At 35.1% G+C, this 14152-nt stretch overlaps 1 protein-coding gene across 1 annotated transcript in view; it reads right to left on the bottom strand.

The window, feature by feature from the left end:
• LOC148661626 (catenin alpha-3-like) overlaps positions 1-14152 on the bottom strand; it is a 600833-nt gene that overhangs the window by 445692 nt on the left and 140989 nt on the right. The window contains exon 7 of the mRNA XM_088635643.1: positions 13403-13606. Within this exon, the coding sequence (XP_088491769.1) occupies positions 13403-13606 (204 nt within the window). The remainder of the gene's footprint in view (positions 1-13402; positions 13607-14152) is intronic.

Genomic DNA, 14152 nt, shown 5'->3' with positions numbered 1-14152 from the left:
ATGTGTTTTAATGTGAAACAAGTTCAGTAGTGATTTTTTTCCTAGGAAGCTGTGTCAAGTTTCAGGGATGGATACATGTTCACTATGACAGGGCTCAAGTAATAATTGCTCTGCTGGAGCAAAAGCCCTGAACATTGCAAATCTAGGTCATGTTAGCCTGGGTCAGCCATCCATAACCTGGATTCCCCAGGTGATGGCACTCAATTGACTTATTGTTGCCAGGATAGTGCTGAGGGACTTCTGCAGTTTAACAGGTGCCTGAAGGCTTGCAGTTACATCAATGTAAGACGTGCCAATCCTCAAGTTATCACTGCTTCTCCTGTCTGCCACTGTGGTGCTTGAAGTGAATCTAATGGTGAATAGGAGGAACACATTTACTTGTCTATCTCTCATGAGCTGGTTGAGGAGTTGCTGCAGAACTGAATTTTAAAAGAAATTGCAATTCCAAACCAGGTGTTTATACCATATAAAAGTAGGCAATAACAAATGTTTAGAACTGTTGATGGCTTCAGACATTGGAGTTATGTGAAACTTCTCTAAGCATTTATCTTCATATTTAATACTCATACTTGTAGAAATAAAAATGGACAGATTATATGTAGAGCACAACTACAAGTAAGGATTTCAGTATTAGACATTCACATATTCCATTTGCCCCTTCTTTAAAGTTAAAGGCAAAGTAACATTTTTCTTTATTCAATGTTACATAAACACACATTTATCCCCCCAAAAAATCTCTTGAAACACTGCTGTATGCTTTTTTCAAGCATTGCTTCAGGAGCAAAAGCAATACAGCCTAGCTGGAAAAAAGTGGCGTAATCATTTTAAATGTGCAAATTTTGATGACTGAACATTTATTAAGTGTCAGTTTAATTTGCTAAATTGAAGGTTGGACAATAGCGGCAGGCCTCTTAAAATCTTCCACTACCTAAACAATAACAATGATGCATCTTGCATTTAAATTGAATGACTAATCTTTGCTTCAGGCAATTTTTAATCCAAATGTACATCCTGCACCCTCTAAAATGAATACCTATTTATATACAGACAAGAGTAGGTTAACAAAAAATGCCCAATAAATTCCTTCACCAATACCTTTTTATCTGACCTATATACAGTAGCTTATAATAGTGTGTGCGAAATAATTTGAAAATGGTTTCTCAATGTTAACTGGGAAATTGGGCTCAGTTGCGTGTACATACAGTACAGCATTTATTTCTAACTGGAGAAGCATAAAAAAGTATTAGTATTAGTATGCTAGTATTTTTCACATATTAACAGGTATGGATTTTGTTTTTACTTGCTCTTATGTTGAGTTGTAGTAGATGTTAATCCTAAACTGTAAAAAGTTTAACATTGGCAAGGGATTAACACTAAAGAAATCATTCAGTGACAGACTTGGGCCACTGTTAACATAAATAAAAGAACAGATCAATGATTTAAACTAAGACATCACAAAGAACTGGTTATTTAACAATTTCTTCAGATAGATGTTTAAAATTAAGTCTATTTTTAATTAGAATTCTGCACATTGATGGCATGATGGCACAGTGTTTAACATTGTTGCTACACAGCATTGTGGTCCAGGATTCATTCCTTGGGGTGCTATCAGCACAGAGTTTATTTGCTCTCCCCATGCTCATGCTTATGGTTTCCTCGTGGAGCTCCGGTTTCCACCCATAGTCCAAAGACATACTGGTTGGTAGTTTAATTGCCTTCTGGAAAACTGGCAATGGTGAGTGTGCATGTATCTGTCTATGTGTTGGATGGACTGCTGTCTCATCCTGGGTTTATCCCGCGTTGTGCCCATTGCTTGCCAGGATAGGCTCTGACTCCCCCATGACCCTGTACTGGATAAAGTGGACAGAAAATGGATGACTATTCTGCACTCAAGGTGAAATATTATGCTATTAGTAAACAGAATTTTACAGACATTTTGTGGCATGTAATGAATAACATTTTTAGACCAGATCTTCATTTCTGGTGCTGGAGAATCATAGTGTCTAGAGATATTTAATATCTCTTTAAATAGTATCTGTAGAGTAAGAAGAAGCTGTTAAATTGATCAACAGGTTTACAAAGTTGGAAAGAATTTACAGACAAACTGACCCTCGAGGACTAAGATTAGATACCCCTGGATAACAGTCTATTAATAACAATATGAAAAAAACAAGTTTGTGAAAACATGAAAAAGATTGAAAAGAAATACCAGGAAAAGAGAAACTTGTGGAATAAGTTATATGATCTAAAAAGGGTCACTGATTATGGAATGTGTAAGCATCCCCTGAGTTAAAACAGTAGTGTGCTATATTTGCTATTTGTGTGACAAAGCGTTTCTCACTTTATAAAACAGATTATACAAGTTTAGCTCTAGTTCTGCATATCTTTATTAATAAACAATACTTAATTATCTGAAATACTTGTAAAGTTGTTAGCTTTTTAGCTTTTCTTTGTAAATCCATATTTGTGTGCTTTTGTCATTTATAGGGGTGTCCAGTCTAAGAAAATTGTTTCAGCATGATGGTAGATGTACTGCAAGAGTTGCATATTTCCTGAGCAAACGTAATACAGATGGCAAAAAGCACTGTGTAGGAAGAGCTTCAAGTACATGTGAGAAGATGTAAAAGGAATTTTGGAACTACACAAGGAAGCTTCTATCAAGATCAACACTTCAGGATGTTTTCAGAAAAACTGAATGATGAAATGTTCATTGCATTGATCATAACTACTTTTATAAGTAATTGTACAGCCATATATTTAAACCACTTTTAAAATATCGTAATATTGTCTTGGAAACATAATTGGTGATTGCAGTAGCTCATTGTGGAGTTTATAATGACTTGCTTACATTTATTTCTAGGTCATCTGTTTGTCTGAACAAAAGCCAAAAGACCCTAGGATTTTTACAAGCTAGCTTCTCTTACATTTTAGGGATAATCAAAGGGCTAAAGTGATTTTTAAATCTAAACTTTAGATTGGTGGCTTATTGACAATTTTGTTACATCAATCATTAAATTCTTAAATAAAAAAATCTAATGAATCTTCAACCGATGGAATGGGAGAAGTTCCACTTATTACTGTTCATTAACATTTTAAAGCTTTATTCCAGATATAATTAGAAGAGGGAGATTCTCTTTCATGATGCTGATAACACATGCTGTGCAAGAATGGCCACTGGGATCCTTACAAAATACGTTGATACAGTATTTGGTGATTGTCAATTGTATTCACTTTGGTGAATAATATTAAATAAACTTTAAAAAATCTCTAAAGGTTTACATTTGCAGTAAAATAAAGCTATGTAGGGAGCAATAAGCTCACCTTTTAAAGTTAACATGGCTCCAGAAGCAGAGGGTGCTTTATAACATCCAAATGCCTGTCAGACACATTTGGGGAGAATTGGGTTTTGATTGAGTAAAATAAGCTGTTTGGCAATTTATTTTGTTAACATAAGTCGATCTTGAAAAAAGTAAATGGAAACCCCACCCCTTTAGAAAATCTATCCTTGCAAAACTAATCATTTCAATTTAGGGACACTTCGTCTCTGAATTAATTTGCACGTCTGGTGAAGACCGGCTGTGCCTTTTAAGATGCTGAAAACAGATTTTTACAATGATAAACAATATAACGTGACAGAAATGTACCAGCCAGGTTGGGATGTATATTGCCAGAGCAAAGTAAGTAAATTATCCAGCATCATGAGAGGGTCACACAGAGTAATTTAATAAGGACTAATGTAACATTAAAGTATTTCAGTAGGAAACACCAAGACAAAGCTGTGATATAATTCCTTTCACACAGCAGTTTGCTTAAGTGCCTAAAAATAAATTGAGGCTCTCCAGGGAGTATTCCTTCTCTAATGCTTAATTAATGGATAATGATTTGCAGAAATAAGCTAAATGTATCAATAAAATAGACAATTAAAATAGAACTATAAATCCAGAATAGTAATAATAAAAAGCTCAAATTTTCTTGTTTAATAGAGAATTGTTAAATCATATGCCACTGATATACAGTATGGTGCTCACTTTGGGCTTCATTCATTCTAATCCAAAAATAAACAAAGAGCAACAAATACATTTAAACCTAGGAGCAAATATTCATAAACCACAATTAGAAGCACATACAACATCTCTAAAGAGATCTAAATTTAAATGGAATGTGCTGAATATTATAAGCACCTGCCATAGTATGTAAAAGATGTGGATAGCTAGGGAGATTAATGATATGCATAGTATTCCCGTCTGTTTGATACATCTACTGTAATTTATGTGCTAGTTTGAACAGATGAAAACCAAGCATAATGAATGAAGATTTTTCTTAGGAAAATCCACTACGTAGGATGAGTGGTTTATGTGCACAAAGGGGCAAACCGCACACAGTAAAAAGGGCAGTTTTCAAAAATGGGAAAATGAAATGTCCACTGCCCAAATAACAGTGTGCAGAATTTATCAGGCAAGACAATTCAGAATTTGCCAACTGACAAAATCCTCAACAAATATAGATTGAACACAAACCATACAGACATTACAGTGGACATTCCTATAATGTTTCAATTTTATGAAAGTCTTCCCTGTAAGTCTACAAGCAATTGCTCCACTTTTCATTTGAACTGTCAATTAAAAATGCAGGAATGAAAATGTCAAACCTCAGAATCAATCCTCACCATAAAACCTATAAAAATGACAGTTCAAACAAGACAAGGGATAGTTAAAAACAGAAAGAAAACACTCTGCCAAGAGTATTTCACAGTAGGTACAAAAAGTTAAAATGGTGTTCCAGATATACTGTCAGAACAGAAAATTAGGAAATTAAGCTTAATTTTAAATATGGGGTACAAACACCCCAATCTCTATATTTGAATGCACTAACCTTTCAGAAGCCTTGTGGCTAATTCCATATAGTGGAGGATTTTGATTCTCATTCTCAAAACCAGGTTGGTGTCTTTTCAGCCAAGTGAGCCAAGGCCAAAACAATCTGCATATCAGGGAAATTAATGCTGTGGGTTGTGCGAAGGTCTTGAAAAGGCCATTATTATAAAGGCCAAGTATGCAGAGAAAGCTTTGCTTTACTGTTTACTTTACTTAGAAGTAAACATTCTAAGAATCTGATTTTTTTTTCTAAAATATTATTGCCTTCACTAAAGAGTATACAAAAGTTATAATTTGCTGTAATAACAGTGGCATGCATACAGTTACACCTCACAAAGAGATACAGCAGCTGAGGTTTGTTGAAAAAGAGATTTACATTAATGTTGCTTATTAAACCTGTGAATTGTGGCACAATACAAATCTTTTTAGTAGTGAACACAGGATAGTAAGGGGACCTGATGTGGAGCATTCTGGTGGAATCCTAACATCTGTGAGAGTCACTAATTCCTGTGCAGTTAGCATACAAGTTATTTAAGATGTACAGTAATCAGACACAAATTGCCACAAATTACCATATTCTGTTCTTATGTTTCTTTTAAATTAAGTTACAGTTACAGTGACCTACATACTATGTAAAATACCACCTTACTTCTTGAAGGCATTTAACACCACTTCTTATTAATTTTTAAAAATATCTTAATCTTGAAACTGAATAATTTTCATGAACATACTGTGAGTAGCTACCAGCTATAACAGTATAGTTAAGTACAGTAGCTTTTCCAGACTCCTGCAACTGCACTACCATTTGTCTGAAGTGCCTTTTATCCTCAGTATTAAATGCACTTCCCAAAATCTCCACTTTTGTGCCCTAATTACCAATTTACTGTTCATTCTGAAGAGGCACATTGATTTCACTTTGATAATGCCCTTTAGGATTTAGAATACTTGAATCATATCATCTTATTCTCCTATGTTTGATAAAAATATTTTTTCCAGAAAGCTGTGGTGAATGACCTCCTGTCCTCAGTCACCTGACTATTTGGTCTAAGATAATTGGTTTGTTGAGTGACAGTTTTAATACCAGGAAAATGAAAATTCCATGTTACTAAACATCTGTCTAGATACAGAGGACAGATCTCCTGATGTACACACTGCACCAGTGGAAGAGAGGCAAGGAAACAATTGAGCAACCGATGGGTGAAACGTTGTGAATTTTGGACATGTTGTAACGAACGAATTCTTTCAGGGCCCTATACAGACGACAATCCGGGGTGGAGTGAGAAAACACAGGGAAAAAAGGCATGCAGGAGTCATGAATGAATACGGGGGGCATGTCCAAAGTGCGCAGGTGTCCAGGGGGGTGAGTCTAGGGCAAACAATCCTGAGGTAATCCAAACAGGGAATCCAACACGGGCAAAGTCCAAAGCCGGGTGGTCCATCCGAGACTAGACATGATAAAAACAAGAACCTGGATCGGAACCGGCGGGGAAGAGGAACGGAAAGTAAAGCAATCATGGACAAGGCGCATCCAGGTCCCCAGCAAGCACGATACTAGAATCAATGCGGGCTCCGAACTGAGTGGGTGTCTGGCTTTTAAGGTGGACTGGGAACAGGTTGAAACAGGGGGCAGGTGCAAAAAATCAAGTCCAAAGTGAAAGAGCCGGAGCACCCTTAAGGTGTGTGGGGGGGGACTACAATCGAGACACATGTGAGTTTTTGGAGGAGTCTGTGGTACACCTTTGGAATCCATGAGCATCTTAGCTGGCCCTCCAAGCTTACAAAGAGGGCTCACAAAAAAATCTAGTTAGAGGTTTTTGTGTTTTGGGAGTTTTGGTAATTTTTGCCTCACACTATACAGTACATAAGCTCTTTACACTTACAGCTATGTTGTGTGACATTTTTACCTAGACCTGTCTATAAACAATACTGTAGGTGTATCACAATATCCATTGCTTTTTTATTTCTTCTCCATACTTATTGGAAGATGCAATTGATGAGTCTAAAAAAACGTTTTTTATAGACTTCTTCAAACTCAGTTTCTGCTACATGAATGTAACACCCTACAATTCTCTACAATAAATGTCATCCTTCATGTGTTTGTGGTCTAGAATGTTGTCACTTTGAATTTCTTTTTCAGCTTCTACAATGTTTTCTAATCCTCCTGTTAAGCATTTTGAGAACCTGACTAATTCACCAACTATGTCAGAATTCAGATTAGGATTATGAATTATGAAGAGCAATGGTCCCAGTCAAACTGCTTGTGGTACACCACCACAGATATTACCTTAATTTGAGAACTCACCCTTATTCATGCGGTTTTCAATCCAAGAGTTATGTCAGTTCCAATTCTACTTGAAATTTCAAATTTGTAGTGCAGTACAGTGTAGCCTGTTCAAGAAATTCTAAGTCAATTATGCAATACCTTTACAAAAAGGTAATTGACATAACTTATTTTTGTTTCTATTTTATTGTATTTGTCTCAATTGGATCCAGTTGTTTAACATCGTATAGGTTTTCTCTCTATATGTGTGTACAGTACATACATTTTAAACAAACTAAGAATGATTATTATCCAATTCAATCATTTCAATTTCAGCTACTAGCTGAAATATTCCATGGTTTTCCCTAATGCAAGGAATGTCAGGAAAATTAAAATCACCCATGATAACCAATTCCCTCATTACACAGACAGTACATCCCAGATTTCATTATGTAACACAGTAATGTAATTGATAACTGAATTTTTTGCTTCATAGTATACTCTTATCACTATGCCCTTTGTTTTTGTAAAGGAATACAATTTACAGGAACACATATTCTTATGTATTGTTCTACATCATCTTGTTTCTGTCTCTTTGGAATGTTGCAAATTCACTATTGTAATCATCATTACCACTATGTATAGGTCATATTTCAGTGATTCTAGTTGTATCATAACTGCTTACTAACGCAGTAGCTTCTATTTATTTATTGTATTTCATTCCTAATAGTCCTAATATAAGCTTTTAATCACCTGCTGCTCTTTTTTCTGTACTCCCTATCTCCTTTGCAACTTTTCTTTAGCCCCCCACCACCACCACTTCCCTTCAAGTTTCAGAACTGCTTTTTGGATCCTTGCCCCTAGACAGTGTAGAAAGGGTTGCAGTGACCACAAAAGCTGAATTCTTCTTCAGCACACCATGCCATCAGCCATGCATTGCATTTACAGATGATGGATCATGATGATTCTGATTTTGTCAGCCACCTCAGCTACAGCCAGACTGCATACTATGGTTGTTTCAGGGTCTTTGATGCAGATCTCACTTGTGCAAATCCTGAAAAAAAGGCTTTACAATAACAATTAATTTTCTCTGCATTTTCAAAGCAACAACACTGACTGGACTTGGTGTGACTGCTTTTAGAACTTCAGTATATACAGTACAATGAAGGTGTCCCAAGAGCAAGTATCTGATGTGATGCCTGAAGAGGCTGCTGTATTTTTATTTCTTTAAGTCCTTAGAGACCCTTTCAAAAGATACTTGCTTTTACTTCATTAGTATGGCAAAGGAATCAAAATTAATAAAAGCATTAAATTCTCACACCACATGCAATATATAAGAAATAAATACCTTAAAAACATGGATAGTACAAATAACCTCCTTGATATGTGTCAAAATCTAGTTTTTACCAGGTGTTAATTGTTTGATGTTCACATGTCAACAAATGAGGCACGAATGTAGGAAAAACAGAAATTAAAAAATTCCAATCTTTAATACAGCAGTACTTATAATAATGAAATGTTTGAAAACAGGAAGATGTTTATTATATTCTGAAAATATTAATGGCTTGTCTTGCTTTTCAGAGTACAAATGATTTGTTACCAAAAATCACAGTATGCACTGATTATCATGTTTGGGCCATGATAAGACACTATATCTTAATCTAAAAAAGACTGGAAAGGAACTTTAGGAAACATGGCTGCATGTTCCAAATTATCCAGATTTAGTGGAATTGAATTAAGATCTTTAGAAACCTGCCATTTTAGCTTCAATTTTTCTACTTTGGAAACAAGCCAGTTTATCTTTTCTGCTCTTTCAGTTCTGCCAAGTTGCCTGTTTACATGAATTGTATAGAAGTATCATAGTACAGAAGCAGTAAAATTATTTACATTATTACAAGGCTATAATTATATAAAGTATGATATAAAGCTAAGTGGAATATAATAAATCATTATTATTGCAGATTGTGACTAAATTTAATTCCATTACAGATTAAAAATGCATGTAATAACTATGTAATCTCTGAGCAAGAACTAAAAAGTGCCTTGTGGCATACATTTGTGGCAAACATGCAGTTTCTTAGGATTTAAGACATATTAAATCATTTACTTTGTGTCATTAGTTATGATATTGCCTTTTCTTACTTTTAACAAAGCAAACTTACATTACATAAGATATAATATACAGGTCACCAATAAACTAACAAACACCTACCATGGCAGTTTTCTCATGTTAATATTCATAGTAGTGAAATCTACAGTACTAAGATTTCTGAAGTTGTCACTGAATCACCCGGCAAAATATATAAGCCAGACACACAAATAATGTGCAAAAACTGCGTTTACTTAGTGTTCTTGTGCAATGGAAAAAATGCTACAAAAGAGAAAAGACAAAACATTCTATAAATACAATAAACTCAGTTTCTCCAGGGAATTTCTTACTTGCAGTTTTAAAGAAGATGGTCTCCCTTAAATTCAAGCTGTGTAATTTACACAGACAAGAATATACTTACCACAAGACCAAGACAAGACTATTACAACATGAATGCGAGGTTAAATAACCTAGGTTTCACCCCCTGATGCTCTCGATGAGCAGATCAGCCACCATTTAAACCAGAGGCGTGTCAGGCTTGTAAATCAACACAACATGATGGAACAGAAAGAAGACAAAGAAAAGATTGGAGATCCACTCTAATTAAGACAAGTACAAATAACCAATAAAAATGAAAATAATAATGCTTATTTACAATAACAATGGAAATGGGTAAACAAAATGTCTTATTTTGTATAAAATAAAACAAGTAAGTTTATAATGCATATGAAAAGTGGAAAGTGTGCAACATCCATTTAAGACAGAATTTAATGCTTAACAGAGCATGAGAGTATGAGAGACAGCATGCCTCTTCATTTCTTCACTTCACTGGGGATAGGGTGCTCATCAAATCCTTGATTTCTAAAATACCAAAAATTTTGCCATAAATCAAACAATCTTAAAGCTCAAATCAAATCCAAGATATTTGATTGACAAAACCCTTTTAATAAAAGCTAGGTATCTTACCTGTCAAATGTTCTCTCCTTGTCTAAAGACATGATTGAACATAGAGCTTTGTGGCTGTCATTTCATACCAAATAAAAATATATCATCAAACCTTCTGGGAATGTACTATGACTCATCAGAATGTACCATCTCTCCTATCAAAGTCTTTCAATGGCTTTGGGGAATATCCTGTCATTGAGCACGGAGCAATGACACTGGTTGCCCATTCCTTCTATTGCCCTTTTGCAACTCAAAGTCAATTTTCACTGCACTCCTCTCACAGACATTTAAAAATGCCTGTATATGAAGCTAATACTGTAAGTCCTGTACAATCCTTTTTTCACAAACATAAACCTTTCCAATGTTTGTGGCAAGTCCTCAAGGAGCCATTGAGACTTATCATTGCCTCTTCCATGTACACGTCTACAGAAGAATATACTGCCAGCATGTACTGTAGATCTCTCTACATTCCAGTGGTTTCTTACCTACAGTATTGAGATGTAGTGAAATGTATCACTATACTCTGCCCACATCTTCTCCAAACCAAAGAAATTGGTTGCAGGCACATTCTCTAAACACATCTGGAAGTGCAATCTCACCAGCTTCCAATGTACTTTTGTGCTCAATCTGATAGCCCAGGTTTTTTTTTAATTTTAATTCAGACTTGATCAGTTGATCAGTCTGTGGAGCTGAAGTCTCTGCCTTACTAAAACTCTAGCATCTCTGACTCACACTCACATAAATTCCTTTAACTGCTTTTGTGACATTTATGCTATTAGAAACATTGAATCTACACTTCTCCAACATCCACCATTGTTGTAAAAAAGTTATTGTATGTATCCTTTACCTTTCTCAGAAAATATTTCTTAAAATCCCATTAAGCAAATCTGAAACTTGAAAATTTGTTAACATAAAAGTGAGAAAAGTGAGAAAAAATGGTAATCAAAACAGTATTTATTAACTGATGATCTAAGCAGCCTAACTATAATAAAAAAACACTAAAATGGTAAATGTAGTTTTGAGAAGATTCAAAATGTTTAAATGTCTAAAAACTAAGCTTTTGTCAAGGAGCATTGTATCCAATTAAAATTCTGCCACATATTAATGGAGAATGTATTAGAATCCTTAAAAGCTATTTAACAGATTGTAAATGTAGTTTTAAATGACTTTTATCCACACAGTAATTAACAGTTCGATTAAAATCCCTACCTAAAATCAACACTTCAGAATTACATTCCAATAAAAGCTCTAACTTCTGAAGGAAATTAATTCATTGAGAGCATATACACATTAATAAAGTTAAAAGCCATGTTTTTAACTACTGCCTGAACTGTAAGTAGGCACAATTTAACTACCTCATTGACATTAAGAGAACAGGGTAAAAATCCTTTGCAAATAGCACAGCTACACCCACACTGACATTAGTAAGTTTGATTTAAAAATGGGACAAAGCTTAGTCCAGATGTTTCTGGACATGTTTACTGAACATTGTATTCAGCAGAAGTGCTTTTCATTAATCACATGAACAGATTAACATCAGAAAAAATAAAATCAGTACTGATGACCTGTTTGCTTTTTATCTCATCTAAAAACTTAAAAAAACTAACATCCCTTAGCATTTTGTTAATCTGATATCTTTGAGGAAATTAAGGTACAGTATCACTGAGATGACCTTCTTCGCACAGATTCTGGGCATTCAGTCTATGCCTGCAGTCTGCATAGTTCATGATATAAGAGGACTGCAGTCAGAATCAGTTTTCAGTGGACTATAAAGACTATAAAGAACAAGTAAATGTTTATTCCATGCTGAAAACAGAAGAAAAGAAAATGTTTCAGCCATGGAGCTTTATTCAAGTGAGAGTGAGAGAAAAACCTTGTTTCATTTTCCATCAACAAAGATTCTGTCCCTTCTCATTTCAAATCTCCCTGCTATCTAAGACAGTGTCCACCACCATTCCTCAGCTACTTGAAGGACCATACCGTCCACTCGCCCAATTGCTTCATGCACTGCCAATTTATATTTTAGCGATTGCTAACATCTCCTACAGTCAATCAACATTCTTCTAAGCCATTTTAAGGCCATTCTTATGAACATGGATTAAGTATTCATTTAGAAAAACAATTTTAAACTCTCAGCCTTGACATCCTGATCACTTTCGCAGAAGTCAATTCAGCCCAGGAACTGTAGATGAAAACCTTTCAAAAACTATTTTAACAAATTAAAACTGTACAATGTAACGAAAAACATGAAGTAAGAAAGGATAAAGCAGCCACTCAAAAAGACAAATTCTATAGAATTATTGAAAGAACAATTAAAGATTCAAAGGAATTAATGTATCATTAATGAAAAAACAATAGATACAAACATGATCCACTTGAGTAATGAAAATCATTATTGTTGAAATTTTTATAATAGATGGCGTTGTGTCTGATATTTAACAGAGAATGAGATATACTACAGACTAGCCTAAAGATACCAGAAAACCATCTTTGTGAGGGACAGACCACAGCATTGAAAGCAGTGGATGCAGCACAAGGAATTCCATGAAGAAATATCCCGAGTATCAGAATTACTGTCATTTGCCAAGCTGCAATGAAATAATCTGTATGCTCAGAGGCTGTTCAGGAGTAACCGACATGAAATATATCTTGATCCAAAGAACTTCTGATGTACAGTAGCAGTAAAGAGCATCAGAGTTTTATACACTGAAGAGTATAACTTTATTCCTGCCAAAAATAACGGAAGTCAACTTGTATGAAGAAGTCATGGTTAGAATTACACTGACTGTTACAGTGTTCAATCTAATTGCTGGGGGAAAAAATCTCCTTTAACATAGGAATCCCACTGGAACAAATTGAGAGCAACCTTAATAGAACAGACAAGACAAAAAACAGTTTTTCCATTGCTTTGAGAACTCAATCCGATACTCAAATTTCCAGCAGAACAATACAAGACCAGACAGTGCTATATTGATGTTATAGGATCAGCTCCACAAAGTGTGGAACAAGAGAGCCATGACTAGCTAAACTGACCAGCCATGCAGCTGACTGAAGCAACATAGGAAGAGTGTTGAAAAGTCCCAAGTGAGAATTGATATCAATGTTCAAAAGTGTTGCATCTCATTTGTCATTAAATAGATTATATTACTGAAAATAATTACTTTTGGTTACCTGTACAACACATAATGTAAGTCAAATTAAAACTAGCACAGCATCTCTCAAAATGGTGACACTTACGTTACCAATGTACTCTGAGAGGAGTTCCTGAAGAGCCTGTCGCACCACATTGCACTCCGTGATAATTCGTTCACGGTGAATATCACGTGTGCAGGAGGAGTCAGCCAGCAGAGCAGCTCCGCTGATAATGGCTTCCAGTCGCTTTTCAAGAGCGGGTCTGATATTATCCTCATTTACAGTTAAGGGGTCAATCACAATCACACTCTGCAAAACAAACATAGGGAAAGAAGGTTTTCAGTGCTTCAGAATGGAGATAAACTAGAACTGCATGCATTAAGTACTTAGAAAAGAATCTAAGTGGTTACACCTTTATTCCAGATGGTTTTGATTCCTGTGATAGCACATTCAGTGTCATTCAAGGAAAGGAAAATAAAGGAATGGAAATGTATCTAAGCATTTACAAAGTAATACTAGATTGCTTTTATAAAATCATATAAGCAGTAGCAGAAGTCTTTGCAGAAGTTTTTATTTTTTTCTGCTCACATACCTGTATGCTAAATTTATGAACAAGTAAAGATTTATTACATGCTGAAAAGGGAAGAAAAACACAACATTTCAGCTCTGGAGCCTTCTTCAGGTGTGTGTGTGATAAGGATGTCAGTATCCTGTTAGACATCACTGTAAACCAGTTGAAGAGAAAATAAGGGGGTGCTTTTGACCTTAAAGAAACTAATATTTATCAAAGGTCACCACAAGGTCATATTGGGGTAGTAGCCTAGCAACTGACAAAGAATTAAAATTGGTTATAGA

This window comes from Lepisosteus platostomus, chromosome 6 (genome assembly GCF_059453375.1).
Source record: "Lepisosteus platostomus isolate fLepPlt1 chromosome 6, fLepPlt1.hap1, whole genome shotgun sequence".
Lineage (NCBI taxonomy): Eukaryota > Metazoa > Chordata > Actinopteri > Semionotiformes > Lepisosteidae > Lepisosteus > Lepisosteus platostomus.
The sequence above is the reverse complement of the archived record's forward strand: the minus strand, read 5'-3'. Positions and strand labels throughout refer to the sequence as shown.